This window comes from Aythya marila, assembly GCF_965140915.1.
Source record: "Aythya marila genome assembly, chromosome: 9".
Classification (NCBI taxonomy): domain Eukaryota; kingdom Metazoa; phylum Chordata; class Aves; order Anseriformes; family Anatidae; genus Aythya; species Aythya marila.
Window position 1 is genome coordinate 14,961,177 of NC_139050.1, and position 19,071 is coordinate 14,980,247.

Here is a 19,071-nt window from a genome sequence, read left to right on the forward strand (position 1 = left end):
GGAAGTGGAAGTTCAGAGACTTGATCTAACAGACAGGCCATCCCTCACTCCCATGCAGGTTTTAAAATCAGGAAGATGTATCTGGATTTTACAGGCCACCAGTCCCCAAGTATTATTGAACAAAAACTACTCAAGTACATGTTTCCTAGAAAAGTTCATTTCTACAGAATTTGTTAAGAACATCCTAAAATATATCACAAGTGGACACTTGTGAGCTTTGCCTAAAGTCGTTTACATTTTCAACATTTTTTTTTCCAGTAGGAATTAGATGGACATTGCTGGCTTGTATTGGTATTAAGCAAAGTGTCCTCACTTACAGCCTTGCATCCCAAATCAAATCCCATTTCTGCGAGAGGAAACCACAGCACAAATTGTATCAGTGAAAATAAAAGGGAATTTTTACACAGGATACCGAGGGCACCGTTTCCAACAACACCTTCTTACTCCTTTTGAAACCAGGGGACATGTCGGGAAATAAACAGAGTGAGAGTCTTAGCGGATAAAAAGAACCTCATTAAATAAGAGAAACCCAGGCAGGATTCACCGTGTACGCATTGCAGACTGATATTGGAGATTAAAAGTCTTCAGAAGAAGCAGCACTGATTTCAGACAGCAGGATGGGGCAAGCAAAGGTCCGTCCCCACACGTACCTACACCTTCCCCAGCACCTGGTTACCTGAGTCTCTCTGGGAGTCTCCAACCTCTCCCCGGCTCACTGAGTGTGGGGAGGGGGAAGGTTTCCTGTGTCCTGTGCTTTTGCAGTCTCTCTCCTCACCCCTCCTATGATCTTCTTGGAATTCGGAGTCCCGGTGCCTCTTGTCGTGCTCCGTCCTGTGCGAGGAGCGGCCCCAAAGGCGGGATTTATGGTTTTCAGGGCGCACCACCTGGCTGCCGCCCCGACGCCAGGTCTCCTGCTCGGCCTCCAGCTCCACGTCAAGAAGAGGAAGACGCTTTTCTCGGTCTTGCCTTGCTGGCTTTCTGCTGCACCGTGCCTGGTCTGCGAGTCCACGCTCTGACTCCAGGTCAAGGCTGAGAGGTCTCCGAGCCTTCTCCCTGCTGGCTGCCCTCCTCTCCTGCAGCTCCCAGCTGCTGCTCTGCTTATGGGCACCACCATCAGCCTCTCTTTCCAGGTCGAGGCTGGGAGGTCTCCCAGACCCACCCTGGCTGGCTGATTTCTGCCTCTGCCGATGGCCATCAGTGGCCTCACTCGGTTGAGGAGAGCCGTGACGATCCTCCGAAGAGACGTGCCTGTGTTTGGAGGCTCTGTCAGACAGAGGCGAGTGTGCTTTTTGGCGCTCTCTCTGCCGATGTGCGTGCCTATCATCACCACGTGCCCTGGGAGGCTCAGAAACCTGCTCCCCAGGATCATCCCGGGGGTGCTCTGAGCAACAGGGGGGACAAACAAGGAGGTGGTTAGTGACAAAGGGTTAATAGGTGCTCAGTGAGGCCAGAATTACAGCACGCAGATGAAGGAAGCCTGACGCAAGTGTAAGCTGGAAATGCAGGTAAAGTGCAGGGGGCTACACAGAAAATAGCAGGGATATAACACTTGTAGGGTGTAACAGGAGACAGAGAGAAGCGGCAGCCTGGACTGAACCAGGGCAGCACAGGAGGCAAAGGGGTTGAAGCAGAAAGCATGGGTGCAGCCCCAAAGTGTGTCCAAGCAACTCCTAAGGCAAGGAGGAGCCACTGTGAAGATTAAGGATTTTTACTGATGCCATTTGGGATTTAAAAAAAATATTAAAAAAAAAAAAAGAAACAAAACAAAACAGCAGAGCAACTTGTCTCCTGTCACTGCTGGAGGATATTGGACTCCTGATGAGAAAGGGGCTTACGAGGGAGAGCACAAAACAGAGGCAAGGCCAGGAGGCTCCGAGCAGAGGGCTGTGTTGGAGCCTGGTTTATGAGCACCCACGCCTTGCCCTGGCTTTAACCCCAGGGTTATTCCCCAGAAATAACAGCCTCAACTGAACATGGGGAAAGACCCACTTTTTTGAGTAAGAAGAGAGAGGGGTGGGACAGCATTTTTTATTATTAATTTTAAAAAGGTATGACGGATAGCTGCAGCATCCGTACACTTCCCACCACATCTCTTGAAGACTTAGGAGTTTCAGGGCCTGCACTTACTGCATCGACAGAAGTTTAGTCTGTCTGCAGAAAGGGCTACAGAAACTTAAAAGGCAGGATAAGATTTCACAAAAGTCAAGCTCCTGACCTCAGCAGTGTTGCTGGAAAAGCCGCTTACTCAGCGGCTTAGTGGGGTTGTTTCCTCTGTGCTTTTCAGAAAGCACATGGAAATTTTCTTTGCTTTAGTTTCAGTAACAAAACCTCCACAACTATGAAGATGCGGAAGGCTTCCTGTATACAACCTGCTAATTAATTTAATCTCAATCAACTTATTTGATAAGAAAAATCATTGCACTGAGTGAACTATTATCTCTACAGCAGCTTTTCAAAGTGAAGAAGAAATTTCCTTGAAGCAGAGGCTGATTGCAAACAGAATCATACAAAGAGCAGGGGTAAGACTTTCCTTCTCCATTGCTAAGAGTTTTTATAGCATCTTAAAATATTTACTATATTTCACTGCACCTGAGCTTCATTCTGTCCTCATAAATAGCTCTGCCTTCCCTACAATCATCCAAGTTTCAGAAGTAAGAAAACAAAACAAAAAAGCCACCCAAAAACTGAATGTTCCCTTCAAGTCATACTATTCAGAAAAAAAAAGCTTTTCTGAGCCAGCAAAAATAGAGCCTACTGAAAACCTATCTTGAAAACAAATGGGTTTTGTTTGTGTGACTTATCCGGAATAGATATATTTTTAAGAGTCCAAGAACTGTAAGAGTAACCACAGCAGTTCCTGTTAACTGGCAGGTTTTTCTGTTCAGTTTTAGATTGTGAGCATGATTTACAGAATAGTTATATCCAACGAAACAATTTAAGAGACTTACTGAACAACAGACACCAGAACCCAAAAGCAAGAATCAGGATTATTTATTTTTTTAAATAATATTAACAAGGATCTAAAATTAGCTCAATTTTGTCATTTACAATAAGCTCAATATATACATCAGCATGGAGAGGAGATTATGAAAGAGCAAAGCATGGCTGCGTTGGGAGAGGATCGACGCAGGAAACACAATCATGCTAGACAGCCTAAGCAGGACATTTGTTTTTGGGGTATCTCAGGGCAGTTAACTCCTCAGCAGGCACTGGTTCCTGCAGCACCTTCTGCAGGGGCCAAGTAAACACTCTTTAGGTCCTGGTGTTACTCTCTCAAGCAGCAAGTGACTAAGCGAATACAGAAGTGTTTTTCATGGCACAGACACTTCTGGGAGGAACTCGGCTTTCTTTCATGTTTATTTTTCCACTCTTTAAAAAGCTCGGTTTGCTCTCAAGTAATAGCCCTAATCCATGCTCCTCCTGGATGTGGATAAATTTTTATTCTGTCAAGACAGGCTAAAACCCAAACAAAGCAAGAGCTTTTCTTTTGACTATAAGTTCACAAGTAGCAAGGACAATATAAAAGAATGCTGAAGTCTAATCAAATGGTGCCCCAGTATTTATGAGGTTTCAGATCAATGTACTAGATGGTCCAGACATCAAAATCCACTTCAGTTCTTTCGTTCTTTCTATTTTTATTTATTTATTTTAGGTACAAGGATCAAGAACAGCACTACTATAAATGGTCATGCAAAAAGTGCCTTCCACCTCACCTCCAGAACTACAGATTACAGCAGGAAGAAAAGTTAGACCCACAAGATATCCTGCTTTTCAAATCCATAACAGAAAAAGTTCAGAGAATCATAGACTTCTGTCAGCTACTTTCTATTATAAAAAAAATAATCCATCCTGTCATACCATCTCTGCCTGGCAACACTTACCTATACTGTATTTTTTCAGAGACATAACCCATTTAATTCTGAAAAATTAAAGCATGTGTTGGCCATAGACCTCTCAGATAAGTCTTTTTTTAGCTCTGCACACATACCAGAACTTGGGGCCATGAAGTTTCCACCTAGTTATGGTTTTGCACTTTGTGCTGTGCATTTTCTTGGCCTTCCTTGAACTTGTTCCCAATTGGAACTAAAATATTTTATGTCTGAGGTCATATAAAGATGTTTAAAATTGCCAGTAGTACGGATGTTAAAGCAAGAATTAAGAGGTTTGATCTTCATCTTCACAATCTGTTAATCAAAATCAGCCTGTCTCTACCCCACCACATACATTTTGAAGCAAGAACACAAGAACCACCACCAGTGCACAGCAAAGCAATCCCCACATTGCTCCATAATTAAACACACTCTGATTCTCTGCTCCCAATTTACAGAAAGTCTGTATTTGATCGCAAAAGATACCCAAAAGAAAGCAATGCAGTGCTGTGGGTCATATATTCTTCACAAAATACAGTCCCAGATGAGAACTGCAGCAAAGACATTCTGTGGAGATGACCTTGTTATTCAGTAAGTCATTCAAAGCAGTTGTGCTAATTTTAGGGCTTGGATACATACCTGCAAGAAGTTATTTTTGAAAGGCTGTTCCATGAACCAGCATTTATTCCTTTGTGCACGTACCAGTGCCAGCATCACAGATGAGCACACACATTCAAAGAGAAACTGTTCCAAGTGTAGAATTGTGTCTGCATTTCTCCTCTACACACTTGCAGCATTACGCAGAAATAACTGTGACTTATTAGTACCCTCAGCGACTGTATTTTTCCAAGTAGTTCCTGACTCTAGAATGAAGTTAGATCCTGGCCCTGGAAATTTATGCAATGCTACAGTACTGAATGCAAGTAATGGAAATCTCCCTAACTAAGCTGCTAGACCACCAGGTTCGCCTATAATACCATGATCTTGACACTTTATGAAGGAAGAACTTACCTCCATTTTCTGAATAATAGCTATCTTCATACATTTTGTGTCCCTGGGATTCTGGGTAGTGCTTCTTACGCTTTTTTTCCTCCTGCAGTTCTTTCTGTTGTAGGAGACGGGCAATGTCCTACAGAGATTGAAGAAAACAGTCATTACCTTCCCCTAAAAAACATCTCCAGATTCTTTTATTAAAATACAACTCTAAAAATCCTCAGCTTTGTTTTCCAGACACATCAGTGACAGGGTTACTCTTGAATTCAAACCACATGCTAGAAGGGCTTCCACCTACGTGGCTGACATAAACGGCTACCTCAGCAATCAGCACACAACCTCCTCCAGGCCCACCACTGAACTTACAAAAAACTTGCAGGTTTCTCATCTATCTGCATGCAAGCCTGCAAAGCCCTAATGACTGAACAGGGACAGGAGGAATTTCTTGGGCAAACTCAGGCTTCCAGCAGCATCTTGGTTTTTAGATAAGAGCACAACATGCTCACACAAGTGGCGTGCTGGACCTCCCTCCTCAACTCCACCAGCCAAGGAAAAATACCCAGGCAAAGACTCTCTTCTAGCTGAAGGCTCTTCTGACTGAAAGGACTTCCTAAACCTGTCAGTGAACTCACTTCAAACCAGGTGTAATTTACAGGGACTGCAGGATGCCAAGCAGGGAGATGCATCACTTTGACAGAGGCTGAAGGAAAGAAAAATCGAATGAGCTGTTAGGGAGAGAGGAGCTACGGACACCACAGGAGTGCTGTGGGAACTGTAGGCTGTTTATCTTCTGTCACAGTTTTGGTAGACATGCCATCAAAGAGAACAGCACTCCATTTTCTTAATTGATTTTCTTTCAAGATGACTAATGGTTCAACAAGGCCTAGCAATAGTAAACAGCTCTTTGGGGCTTGTTCACTCAGGGCCCAGAAGCTTGCAAGTCAGAGGAGCCAGTCTGAAGCAAAGAAGAGAAGCTGGAAGATGCTACCAGCAGGTCAAGCTTACCCTAGGGCAGTATTCATTTAAGCCTCCCTAGACCTCAGGGCTTATGAAGCTGTTTGTGTAGAACATATGTTGCAGGCTAAAGAGGTATCAGTGAAATACAAAGTCAGAAAAAACCTTCTAAAAGCAAAGCCAGCACTGAAGGACAGTGGATGGGTGTTCAAATGCAAGCTGTTATTTCAGAATTCAGATCGGATCTGTACAGTAAACAACATTGTCAGGGACCTTGGGACACCACAGGCTCTTTACCACAAAATTTCCTTCCCTCGGCACAGTTAAACTCTAACAAGTAGAGCAAGTCTATAAATACATGGGCTTAAGAACATTATCTCCAGGATTGAGACAGTTCAGGACTTGCAAATCCGCATAAGCCATTGCTGACAAACTGAACCTGTAAGCAGGTGGACTGAGAACTTTATTTAAAAACCCTGCACATCTGGCTGGATCTGCCCAAACGCTGCCCAGTGGTGGCACAACACTGCTGGCCACTCCTGGTATCAGTTACCACATACACTGGGCAAATACCACACCCCTGTGTGCGACAAATACATGATGAATTCGGCACACATCCAGTATCAATACCACTCAGCACGTCCTGCAGGGTATGCGTACAGATGCCATGCTGAGGGTCACAGGAGCTGCTCTGATGGGGTCCCTGCTCTGCTACCTGACAAACCCTTTGGGCGCTGCACAGCCCCACTCACGTTGCATCAGTACAGGAGCTCCCTCTGAAGAAATAACGCTGGTGAAGACCCTGGAAGGACAGCAGGATGAACTCAAGCTCTCCAGCAGTCCTGCTGTGAAGGCAGTGACAGGCAGCACTGCTGCACCTCAGTACTCAGCTGCAGTCTAGCTCAGTACACATCTGTTTCAGCCACCCTTCAGAACTTCCCATGTACCAGCAGGAAGAGAAAGAATATTTATGGCTTCTCCTCATCACCAAGACATATTCATTTGAAGATTGCTCCTGACATCAAAAGAAGATCACCATGCTGGTTTGACAGGTTGCAGGGACCTGCTGTCAGAATGCTGACATCCCAAAATCCCTCTGCTTAAAGCCGTGTGATTGCAATACCAGAGCCAGCCCAAGCTGTATTGCATCCCCCTCACTTTCCCCAGAAAAATAACACAGACGGCCACGTTTACAGCACAAATCCTTTAGGCAGTGTTCCTCCTACCAGCATTACCACAAGAACCTCTGAAGACCTCCTGGCCAGCCTTTCAGTACTTGTTTGGACATAAAGGTCCAAGAAGAAAATGAGGTCTTGAACAAGCAAACTGATGCATCTGTCACTTACAGACTAATTCTTATTTCAGGTTCTTCAAAGAAACAGCCTTTTGTTCAAGTTCTTCCTATAGAGAAAATGCCACTAGATGCCTCTTCAGCATCATGAGACTATCTAGACTTCTTGGGGACCTATCTAATCAAATATGGGGCCACACTCCATGTTCAAACAGTCACAGATAGGAGGAATGTGTCTCCCAAAAACCCAATCTGGTACACAATGAAGTGATTAACAAGCCAAATCCTTTGAAGGCCACAGACAGACCACACCGACCATTCTCAGGCAAGAGCAGCAGGGCAATATTCTTCAGTCACAAAAGGAATCTGCTAGCAATTATCTGTAACAGAGTGTTCAGGCTGTAAAAATTAATCTGAAAATGAAGGAAGGTAAGGGAGAAGCCAGAAGTAGACAGCTGGGCTAAAGATCCTACTTAAGTCTTTGCACCAAATAACAAAGCAATTCTAACCCAGGATTCTTACAGACGTAGTAGCTGTCTTCTTGCATTTGAGCAGGAATATCTCAGACTGTATAAACAATTACTTCCTGACACCACAGCAACAAACCCTTCAACAATACCTACTATTACTTGCCTTCTTTGTTAGCAAGGTGACTGCCATCAACAACCCCCTTGATCATGAAAACCATGACTGTATCTTATCCCCGTAACAGGGCTCCCTGAAAGCTCTTTGCACGTTGAGATCCACAAGGACCAGGACTAACACCATGCAAGCCAGCTCCTGTGGCTACTGACTGAGAAATGCCTGTCCCAAAATAACTGCTATGAATAGCCCTGCCATCTTTGCAGCTTTAAAGGTTACCTCATCTTTTTCCTCCTGCCTGCGTCGCTGCTCTGCTTCAAATACCAGCTTCACTTGGATTTCCTGAGCGATCTCAGAGTCCTGTCGTTCTCTAAAAGACAAGGAAACAAGGATTATAAGCAGCTAAAGTCAGACATCAGTCAGCCTGTAAAGAGAGATAAAAGCTAAAAGAAGCCATCCAATTTACACAGAAGAGTTATTACTTAGCAGTAGTGCAGAGTAAATGAATCCTCGCCAGGAACCGAGTCTCCCTCTACTTATGCTGGACAAAATTTAGAAAATAGGTCCTAAGACACTCACAATCAAAGTAAAAAGCAAGAGAAAACACGTTCTTAGGCAAGATATTAAGAAAGGAGATAGGAACAGTAAGACAAGGCAGGCCAAGGCAGTGCATGCTCATCTTTGCAAACAGCAGTCTAATACTGCTGCGGAGTATTTGTATGTGTGGTGCATAAGCAGGGGTTTAGGGGTAAGGTTAACACAGATATTTCTAGGAAGTGTTTTTGATGTGAAAGCCAAGAAAGAGAAAGTGCAGAAATGCTTATACCAAATGCAGTATGTAGGCCAAGCGGAGGCTGGAGGTGGCAGTTCAGTAATGAATGAGAAATGCCACCGAGATACAAGAGCAGAGGCAGTGTCAAGAGGCAAAAGAGCAATATGCATCAAAACGAGGGGTGGGAGGCAATCGTCACAGCACCACTGCGGATGCAGGAGTAGCACAAGACTGTATTAACCGGGGACAGAGAAACATAACAGAGTAATTGAGACATGAAATCACTTTCATCAGTGTGGGTAGACCATGAAGAATATATTTCTGGAGCGTCACACAGAAAGCATCTGCAAGAATTGTGCAATACTCAGCTGCATGCACTGATGCCCAGCAAACAGGCTGGAACGATGGCCAGGGTGTTCTTAAAGCTAATCCAGAAAAGTGCTGGGGGATTTGAGAAGAAAGATTAAGATCCCTCTCCTTCAGCACTGTTGAAATTAAGCCAAAGGTTTGCTCTGAACAGGTCATATCAATCCCAGATATCTCTGCAATCAAGACTGCTGGAAGGTAAGGCATAGAAGGAGATGAAAATGGGGATAACAACAGGCAGAGATTGCTTTATTAGAAGACAAAATCTTGAAGAATATGCTGGCAGTGATCAGACAGGTGATGGGAAGACTACTGAGAGCATTTTATGGAAGTCAAGCAGATATTTCAAGAGAAGCAGGTTCAACTATATCGAAGTTACACAGCAGCGCTATGGGCTGAAGCACTTGTTCTGGCCTTGAGCAAGGATCAGGGCATAAATGACCTGGCAACCTTGGAGGCAAAGGACTGGAAAGAAATCTAGGACAAGAGCTGATGAAATTAAAAAAGTGAGCTTAGACAAGCACTTTCAGCAGCAGAACAGAGAAGCGGCATTGCTGGAGCAATTAGCGGCACAACACAGGCTTCTTTTACGGGAAACGAAGAACAACCGAAGTGGAAGGAGTGGGTAGGTGGCTTAGGGGGGGGAAGGACACTGCAAGAAGAATGGTTAGAAAAGAAATGCCACCAAGAAACATCTAAATTTATCCTACAGAAAGAAAAGGAACATGAAGCAGGAGGGGCGGGGAAAGAAGCTTCTTTATTTCTGTCAACTGCTCTTCAGAAACAGACCTGCAATTGAGCACTGCATGTCGCTTATATCCCCTTCCTCAAACACATGAGAACCCCAAATCTGAGTCACAATTCGACAATTCCTTCCCTTTCCCAGACCACACCTGTGAACATTTATGCATATCTATAAGTTGACACAGCTTAGAGACATCCTGGAAGGAACTCATGAATTTCAGTGTTTGTAGGGCTGTAGTTACCAGTTACAGGCAAGCAATTTCAGACATCAGTTTCTTTCAACTTCATTAGAAAAAGTTGTATTTTGTGAGTGTGTATGTTTGTGTGTTTTACTTGACTCCAGCCTGAGACCTTCTCAGAAGCACACAAGCTCACAGGTCAGCAAATCTGGTTCTGGAACCTGCCTTATAAAAGTGGAACCAAACAGCTGAACACGACAATCTGATCCCCAGGATTCGCAATGTGCCTAAAACATTTGATCTGTTATGACTCCAGTCTCAGAGGACATGAATCCAAGTGGAAAACAGAAAGGTCAGACAACAACATGATGCAAGTCTCTAATTCCTTGGGGAAGCTGTGAACAGAGCTAACGTGCTTAGTTCATCAGCACCAGCTGACTTGCTAAATTCTTAAAAATCCATCTTGCTGCAGACGAACAGGAGACAAATGGCTGTCTTCCAGAGGCAAGGCAGTAAGGTCACTGCCTCTCCATTCACAGCAAAGAACACCAGGAGTAATGCACAAGCAGAAGTGTTTTCTGTTTCTGATGACATGCATCTTGGAATACTCCATATCAAGTTCTTTCGAAACACTGAACAGAGGATTGCATTTTGTTTTTTGTTGCTCAGTGGTAATTAAATACTAAGACTTGATTAGTTATTGAACATAGGCAGATCTTTCAACTTGACTTGAACATAAGCACAAGGTTAAAGAACTTTGGCAGCTCTTCTTGTCCTCTTGTTTCTCTGGTATGAATTCAAGCGCCCAGCAGTCCCCAGGAATCAGCCAGAGCAGTATAAACATCACCAGCTCTGAACATTGCACCGATGTGTCCTTCATTCCTGGGCAGCCAGGGATGTTAGTGTCAAGGAAACCCTACATCAGCTTAGAAAAAAAAAATTAAAGTGTCACTGATCAGAAAGCTCCCATTCACACTGGCTGCAGCAAGTAATTGTTGCCAGATGAGAAAAAATAAAAGGGTTTAAGGGAACTGCTCAAAGGAACCGTTCACATTAGTGTAACAGAATCATTATGGCACCAGGAACAAAACAAGGAAAGCGTATTTTCACGGTGTTTCAGACAGTTATTTTAGCAACCTTGCTACTACACTTGGCAGCATGCAGGCTGCTCTGCTAGATGTGAGAGATGCTTTTAAAGAAGTATGAAAAAAAAAAAAAAAAAAGGTTTGATGCTTCCCTGAATTCTTAAAGAGAAAAAAAGTTATTTCTATTCTTGTTTATCTTCACTTTTTTTTTCCTAAGAGAATCTAGGATTTGAAAGACAAAGAAAAAAGCTCTTAAGTTTGAAGAGCTTTTTTATGCTCCCTGTTTCCAAAGAGACCACCCAGTTCTGCCTCATCATTCCGCCATCACCTTGCAGCATCAGATTGTCCTACAGTACACAAGAACAGTGAGAATCATTTTGGTGTCAGTACACACTGATCTTACACAAGGAAAAGTGGGAACGTACAGAGAATTGAGGAAGAAACAGATCCAGTTACAAAAGGATGCTTCCAACCTGCCTCTGCCCTCCTCTCCCCTTTATTTATTTTTTTTAAAGCACCGTTCTTGCAGAAAAGCTCATGCTTTCAGGAGCAGGACTTTTGCTGACATAACATTTTGCATCAGCAGTTCTGCCTGTAACTTGGCTCACAAAGTTAGCAAAACTCATTTTGCAAAGTCCTCCAACAATAAAATGGTTTGCAGTTCCCAGCAAGCATCAAAAAGGAATCATCTCGGTCACACAGAGCTAATTTTTACGTTGTCACTTACACGCTCACATCTCTGATCGCTAACGAAGATAAAGCTATTGAAATAAAGCACAGACTTCAGAGATGCACACATACCTTCTGCGTGTGCTTGTAACATTGAAAACGGGCCGATTTGTCATGTCCCAGCCCTTCAAATCTTTTATGAGCAGCTCCTTTGAAGCCAGTCCTGCATCACACACATCTGCAATACAGAGCTCTTCTACGCCATCACCATCTCTGCCAGATGAACCACCCAGGGCTTGTGATCTACCACCAACTGCATCTGATGGGTGGCATCACAGAGCAAGACACAAGCCGGGATGTGGTGCAGCAGCTGGGAAATGTATCCTGCCTTGCAGACCCTGCTTTTGCGGGGAGACCCATCAGAAAGCAAGCTGCTGTCTCTTGTCATTGTGATCTGACTAAGCCCTGTCACACAGCCACTTTATAACTTCTCACACATTGCAAGAGCTCAAGTGAGAGAAAAAGGAAAAGAAAAGCACTAGTGTCAACTCCTGTCCTCGCTACTCTGTGCCGGAGCCCAGTATCAATGCTTTCACAGCAATAGATAATCAAAGGCAAAAGACTGATCAACCTGGACCCCACATGCCATCAATCAGCTTGAAACAAAGCAACTGCTTTCAGTTCTCTGATCAAATGGGATGAACACTGAAACAGTTCCACCCCCAACTCACAGGTCTTTTTGGCGCTTCTGGATTTGAGCACGTGCCTTCAGATCCTCCTCCTCTTGCAGTTGCTTGGCCACCTGCAAGTCATGCTGCACCAGACGATTACGTTGAATGTTTGTCGCCAAGTGATGCTCAACTGGAATTAAATAGACAAGAACCCCAAAATCAGCCTGAAGAACTTCACGGTGTTAAGATGAAACAAGGGAGAGGGATATTCCAAGCTAGAAAGGAAGAGTTTTCCATGTAATATCTCTACAGGTAGGGTAGGAACTTGAGACAGTCTCATTTCAACACTGAGGGGGCTGCATATATGTGCCTGTTACCAAAACAAGATTAACATGTATTAATTGCATACAGATTTAGAGGGATTTCTCTTTAGGCTTTGAACTTCATTTCCTGGTCACAGGAAATTATCCTTGATTAATAAAGTGGTCTGGAAGAGACCACTAGAACACAGTGAGGATGAGGTGAACCTAAACCACTTCTGATGGATGCTTCCATAATTTCTCAAGAACCTCTAGAGACAGGAACTCCTCTCCCTCTTTATATAATAGGTTCCAGAACCTCACTACCTTTATATTTAGCAACAGAGCAACTGAATACTACAGCGAGTCCTTTACCATACATGGATACTGCCTGCAAGAAAACATGGCTACAAGGGCTGCAGGTGAGAGCCAGCTTTAGCTCGGTGTTCTCAGGTTCCAGCAGCAAGGGCACTTCAGTGCAACCTGCACACTCCAGGAGCAGCTGGAACAGCATTAGCACCTCGCACTGTACACACCAACGGGGCTGGCACACTGCAAAACAGATTAGAGAGGCCACCACACCTCAAACTGTAATGCAAACATACCCCATGTAAAAATCACCAGGCACTCTGAAGTCCCTGACTGTACTCTCCTCCCCACCCCACCACCTTTTTTTTTTTTTTTTTTTTTTTTTTTTACATCCTTGTAGCATTCAGCTGCCCTACCTCAAAAAGACCTTAAAGAAAGCCTCCTTTCTGAAGGCAGGCACTAGCAATTCTGAAAGAAGTAAATGAACAGGTTTCTTCTGGCAGTGCCTCATGTCAGCCTATAAAATCTGTAGTTTCCAAAATTGCTAGTCATTTCTAAAAACCTCGCACAGCAGCGAAGCCTCAAGTGCACTCCCACATACAATCTTATTATAAACAGCATAAACAAACTCAACTTTAAAGGAGAGTTGCATTTCATGTATACAGTTTTCTAATATCTCTAGGGTGCAATGTATGCTGGGGGAGAGCACAGAGTAGTGTTATAAGACAGCAAATAGAGTAATAATGGTACTCCAGACTCCATTAGAAAGAATAACAAATAAAAGCAGGGAGGACCGTTCTTAGCAAAACTAACAAAACCAACTATCTGTTGGGACAAATTTCCTTCAGTTTGTGCCAAGCATTGTTACTTACTCTCTTGTTCTTGCAAGTTATGGGCCAAGGTATGATCTTCCAGAACAGCGAAGTCTCGACACACTGTACAGGGAAACAAAGCCAAAAGAATTAGGATCAGGAGGTGAAGGGAAAAAAAAGTACACCAAAGCCATCAAGAAAGATGCAGGGGGTCAGAAAAGTATATATACACAGATTACAGACACACTTCTCGCCCACCAGCTGAGGATTTTTTTCACCCTCCTGCACTCGCAGCTATTTTTCCACACCCTTATTTTCTGTCCCTCTGTGCACTACAAGTCTTCACTTTCCCCTCCACCTCAGCATTAGCTTAAGCCCAGAAGTGCCCCGTGCCACCACTGTATCAGACCACATGTACAAAACCCTGCACACCACTCAGCCACCCCCATTTACACCAACACCCACACTGAGTGCTTTCAGCGAAACCCAAGCTCCAGCATTTGTGCTTCCTGTGGCTTCCTTTGCCAGGTTAGAGCTGGAGGCTAGGATTTTCCCTGCACGAGGACACGTGCACACTACCACCTCTGAGGAGCAGAGCAGACTGAGCTCCACAGCTCTCCCTGCAAGGCATTTCGGCTGGCTCAGGAGTCACTTTACAGTCATCTCCTATAAGCTCCATCAGCTTTAAGCACAGATGGCAGGCATGTACTGAGAGCCCTCGTGTTGCCCCTGCAAAAACAGACACTCCCCTGCTCAAACCAGAGGCAGGTCAGTGCCCAGGGCCCGCAGCTCCCTGTTGTGCTCCGTGCAGCACTGGAAACACCCGCTGCCAGGCTGCTCATCCCCTGCAGGCTTTCCAGAGCCTCTGCTCTCACCATGCAGACTTTGAACCTGCATTCCTCATGCCCAGCTACATCCCTCCTCACGTGCCTCTTCTAGAGCTCAGCGTGCCTGAAGCGAGCCAAGTTAGCGATACAGACAGCTATGCAAACACACCCCACCTCTGGTATGCACCTCCCCGGCTTTCGAGTCGTCACAAATGCCTAACAACAACCTTGTATTTACTCTGACCTGAGGATGAAAGTGCCAAATGGCACTGGAAGTAGCACTGATTGCTGTGCAATCATGCTAGAAACAGCTCTGAACTCAGCCGACTCATAGGTAACGCACACAAACGCTGCACACAAGTACCTAACACACAAAGTTCAACGACAGAGGCTTCAGTGGCTTGAGCGTAAGACACTGCTGTAGCAAGAACTCGTCCTGGCTAAATGCTGCAGCCTGAAATCGGGTGCGTTTGGCACAACCCACGTTCCAAGGAAGCACCTCGCCTGGCACCGTTACCCCCAATGCTCTCAGACTGTACCCAGGAGCTCCACCAGCTTTCCCAGGGCTTTGCCACAGGTCCCAGGACTGCTCTCCCCCAGCAAGAGTTTGGGAATTGTTAAGGCAACTGCAGAAAAAACAAATCACAAATCTAATGCCCACTCAACAACCACAAGCCTTTGACACCAGAAGAATGCCAGGAACCTAACTTTTAAGTAGATAGGTTTCTTTTTTCCATAGACTACATGAATAAGTACTCAAAACCCACGCAAACGCTCCTCCACCCCTCCATCACACACAGCTCAGCCTGGTCGAGCTCAACACACCAGGGGCAGCTGAACAGCCCCCAACCCCTGAGCCACGTCAGCCTGCTGGCCATGCTTAGTCCGAGGGCTATTGAGTCATTTTCAGTGCAAGAGCAGATTCTGAGTTAATTAATAGACTTTCAGACAAAATAAAATGAGTTCCACAGAAAACATGTAGTTTTGAACCTAAAATTTAGGGAAGCTGTTGGGGTGAAACGCAGCTGGGACTGTGTGGATGAGCACACCTGCAAACACAGAGCTCCCATTTGCTTCAACAGGAGCTTAATTAAGGCAGGGGCACTGAAAAATTGAGAACAGAGAGGTCTGACACTTGTTCTTTCTAGATGCAACAAGCTAAACTGCTGAATGGTGCCCAGAAGAGGATTATCTCCCGTTTGAGGTGTACAGCACAAAGCAGAACACCGTGCTCTTGAAGCTGTGAGCAGATGTATGAACCGCTTCCACCTGGCTCCAAAGGCAAAGCCTCTGGGGAAGACCGAGGTTTCTCTTCAGCAAAGTGACAGCCTAAAAAGAGAAAGTGAAAACAAACAAAATCCCCAGGATGTACCAAAACTGCACGGGGGATTTCTGAGGACTTCTTTGTTTGTCAAAGGGTTCAGAGCCTGAGCTGAGGACGCTTCCATCACTGCTAAGGGTGGAAAACTCAGCGAGGGAACGAGCAGGGAGCTGCGTGCCCCCGAGCCACAGGCCCAGGGAGATGCAGCTCCCACCTCAGGCAGCAAGCAGCAGCCCTCACTTCAGGTCAAAAAACAGTGCTTCGGGGAAAGAACAGGCAGCAGGGTGGAGATGAGGACGGCTGCGGTCATACAATCCCCATAGTGACTCTATTTAAGCATGTATAATTCTGGATGGTGCAATTACGGTTTTGTCATTGCCTGCTTTTTATTGCAGCTCCTTTTAAAAAAAGGAAAGAGGATACTAAATACTGAGCAGCAGCGAAACACTTGCAATTGGCCTTTCTGTATAAAGAAAGGCTTCCTTAGCCACAGAGCTGGCAAAGCACAGCTGGGTTTCAGGCAGCAGGGCTGCTCACAGGTGACATACCCAGCGCACCCAGGGTTCACAGGCTCATTTTTATGGGATGGGGCATGGGGACAGGTCCTGTGCAAAGAGACTTTATCTCTGTCATCCCTAATACTACTGCAGCTTCACAAAATGATCACAAAAAAAAACATCTTCTATTTACACAAGTATCATCCAGCCTGCTGGAAGGGCACCTCCGGTTCGGAGGCTTCAGCCCTGCCATCAGGTTAGGGCTAAGCGAAGGCATCTCAGTACAACCCAAAAAGAAAAAAAAGAGGGAAGTGCTATTTTTAACTGCAAGGTCTGCGAGCGAGTTCATCGCACAGCTGCATGAACAGCTGGATGAGCAAGACGAGGGAGCACAGGAGCAAGGACAAACATTTCAGAGCCACATACTTAAAGGCTGCTGCAAAGATTGTGAAACCGCATTCCAGCCCTTCCCAACTCCTCTCCGCACAGGCCCCCTCGCTGCTCTGCTCCCCATCGCGTTGGAGAGCTTTGCCTTGTTGATCTCAACGCCGTGGGTGCTGGCAGATCTCTGCTCCATGCTCCCCTCCCTGGAGAGGCACATATGTGGAAGAAGACTTCAGATTTTTTTCTGTTCTGCCCACACCCAGCTACGCTCTTCTATTTGTTTGGGAAAAAACAGGGTGATGGAAACATGCTTGGTGTGCAGGTGAGGAAGCAGAGGGCCTGGCAAAACACCACTCCTCTTCTCTTGGCAGCCTTGCAACAACCCCCCAGAGGTCTCATCTCCTCCAGTGAGCCTCATCCCTACAAGACAGCAGGGACCTTTTAACCTTTTTCTGAATGATGGCTCACTAAAAGCTTTCTAAAGCAAACATGGACCGATTAAACAAGAAGGCCAGGTGCATATACTGCTCTACTGTATAGATGGGCCTGCTTCTAGCTGCTCCTCCAGAGATCTCTTGGAAGAAGTCCACGGATCTCCAAAACCAAAACCACACAGCCCTCTGGTCTTCGCTTCCCCACAGGCCACAGCTGAAAGCTGCTGGATGCACGAGACATAAAGCAGGGCCCAAGGCTCCCTCCGGGCTCTCCAGGACGGGTCTGTGCCACCCACACCTCAGCACCAAAGGGCAGGAGGCACGCAGGGCCCAGGGCACCACCTGGATGGCTTTTCCCACTGCGCACACTGCGGGGCAGAGGCACCCAGCACTGGCAAGCAGGAGACCCCCAGGTGTGCGGGCTCCACGTTGCCTCCAGCTTACAAAGGAAAGCGAGCAGAGCGAGCTTGCAGGGCGGCAGCAGCCCTTGGGTTTGCTCACACGCGTGGAATCATTTGCAGATTGCTGAAGCAGCCGCCTGGCCATGTTGACACCATGTTAAGCTGCTCCTCTAAACCCCAAAACGGACAACTGGAGCGCACAGCCCTCGCTCTGTGCTGCTGGCAGGGCAGAAGGCATGAGGAGACCTTTCGTCACCACCAGAAACTTGGCAGGGCTGGCTGCCTCTAACTCATTTGAGCACATTATTCCAAGTCTCGTCAGCCTCAGAACAATGTGCAAAGGAAGAGGAGAACATGCCATTACCAACACAATGGAGCACTGTCTGCCAGCCATGTGGCAAGGGACGGGGACACCTGGAGCTCCCTACCAAGTTTTGGGGTGATGGCAAGTGCAGAGCGCTCCCTTAACACCCGACCTGGTGCTCATGGCACTGGGTCAAGCATGATTGCAACTGCAGGTGAGGCCAAGAAAGCCAGCCCTCCTCCCTTCAGGAGGCATCCAACAGCAAGGGAAATTCAGGATAGCTGGAGATGCAGACAGGTCAGACGTGGTCTGAAACAAAGGTTCAGCAACACAAATCCTCACCCCCTGCCCGGCCTCAGCCTGGCCCTGACACTTATTACTGGGTATTACCTGCACTGGCTTCATGCTGAGAAATAGGACGGCCCCAAGGACAACAGCCTCACAGCTCCTCCTTTCCGAGAGGCTTCGTGCCGTGGGGGATAGAGATCTCTTCCCCTATTCCCTTATTGCACGGCTGAGAAATGAAAAGGTAAGCTTAACGCACGCTCACCGCTGAGAATTAACTTCATTTCCCATCTCCGGGCCCTGGCTGCGAGCCACCAGACGGCCAAACAAGCGGCAGGGCTGCAATAGGAGAGGCTCCGAGTGGCGAGCCCGGCGGAGTGTGAAACATTAACAACAGGTTTGCCATAGCCTGATTAAGCCAATCTGCCCTGCCGCAGCAGGGAGCCGGCCTGGGCTGTGCTCTGCTGGCACAGCTGTGAAGGAAGGAGCTGCCAGCCCAGCCGTTTTCGCAGCCATGAGTGCCAGCAGACGAGGAGGAGGAGGGCAGAAGCCTGGCTGGAAGCATCACCCTGTGCAGCAGCGGCACCCACGAGGGACCCCTTGTCCCTAAAGGTGTGTGCTGCCCTAATAACAGCGCCCCAGGGCCCACACGCACGCCCCAAGCATTTCCTTTGGGGCCTTAAAATAAATAAATAAATAAATAAAAAATCTCCTGCTCCCACCCCCTCCACTCCCAACATTTTCCCCACTGACATCACGCGCTGGATAATTCATAAAATAAAGGAGAAGGCGTGAGTCACGCTTAGCTCCGAACATCTGCAGCGTCTGAATCCTGAAGTGAAGGACAAGAGGAAAGGGGGGGGGGGCAAAAGTGACACAGGAAAAAACAGTTTGAGCAGCTAAAACCACTTTTTAAGGCCTGCAGAGCTGACTGATTCGGTGGAGAGCAGCAAGTGCAGCCCGTTTCGAGCCAGCGATCTCGGGTAGATGCTGAGTTATTAAAAAAAAAAAAACAAACAAACA

General features: G+C 46.2%; 1 protein-coding gene across 2 annotated transcripts in view; it reads right to left on the reverse strand.

The window, feature by feature from the left end:
* The window catches only part of CCDC50 (coiled-coil domain containing 50), a 40,416-nt gene that overhangs the window by 12,219 nt on the left and 9,126 nt on the right, over positions 1 to 19,071 (reverse strand). The window contains exons 2-6 of one of the 2 annotated variants that reach the window (XM_082767023.1): positions 13,656 to 13,718; positions 12,236 to 12,365; positions 7,969 to 8,059; positions 4,881 to 4,998; positions 677 to 1,381 (exon numbers count right to left, since the gene is read on the reverse strand). In XM_082767023.1, the coding sequence (XP_082623149.1) occupies positions 677 to 1,381; positions 4,881 to 4,998; positions 7,969 to 8,059; positions 12,236 to 12,365; positions 13,656 to 13,718 (1,107 nt within the window). The remainder of the gene's footprint in view (positions 1 to 676; positions 1,382 to 4,880; positions 4,999 to 7,968; positions 8,060 to 12,235; positions 12,366 to 13,655; positions 13,719 to 19,071) is intronic. The other variant, XM_082767024.1, reaches the window with a different exon arrangement.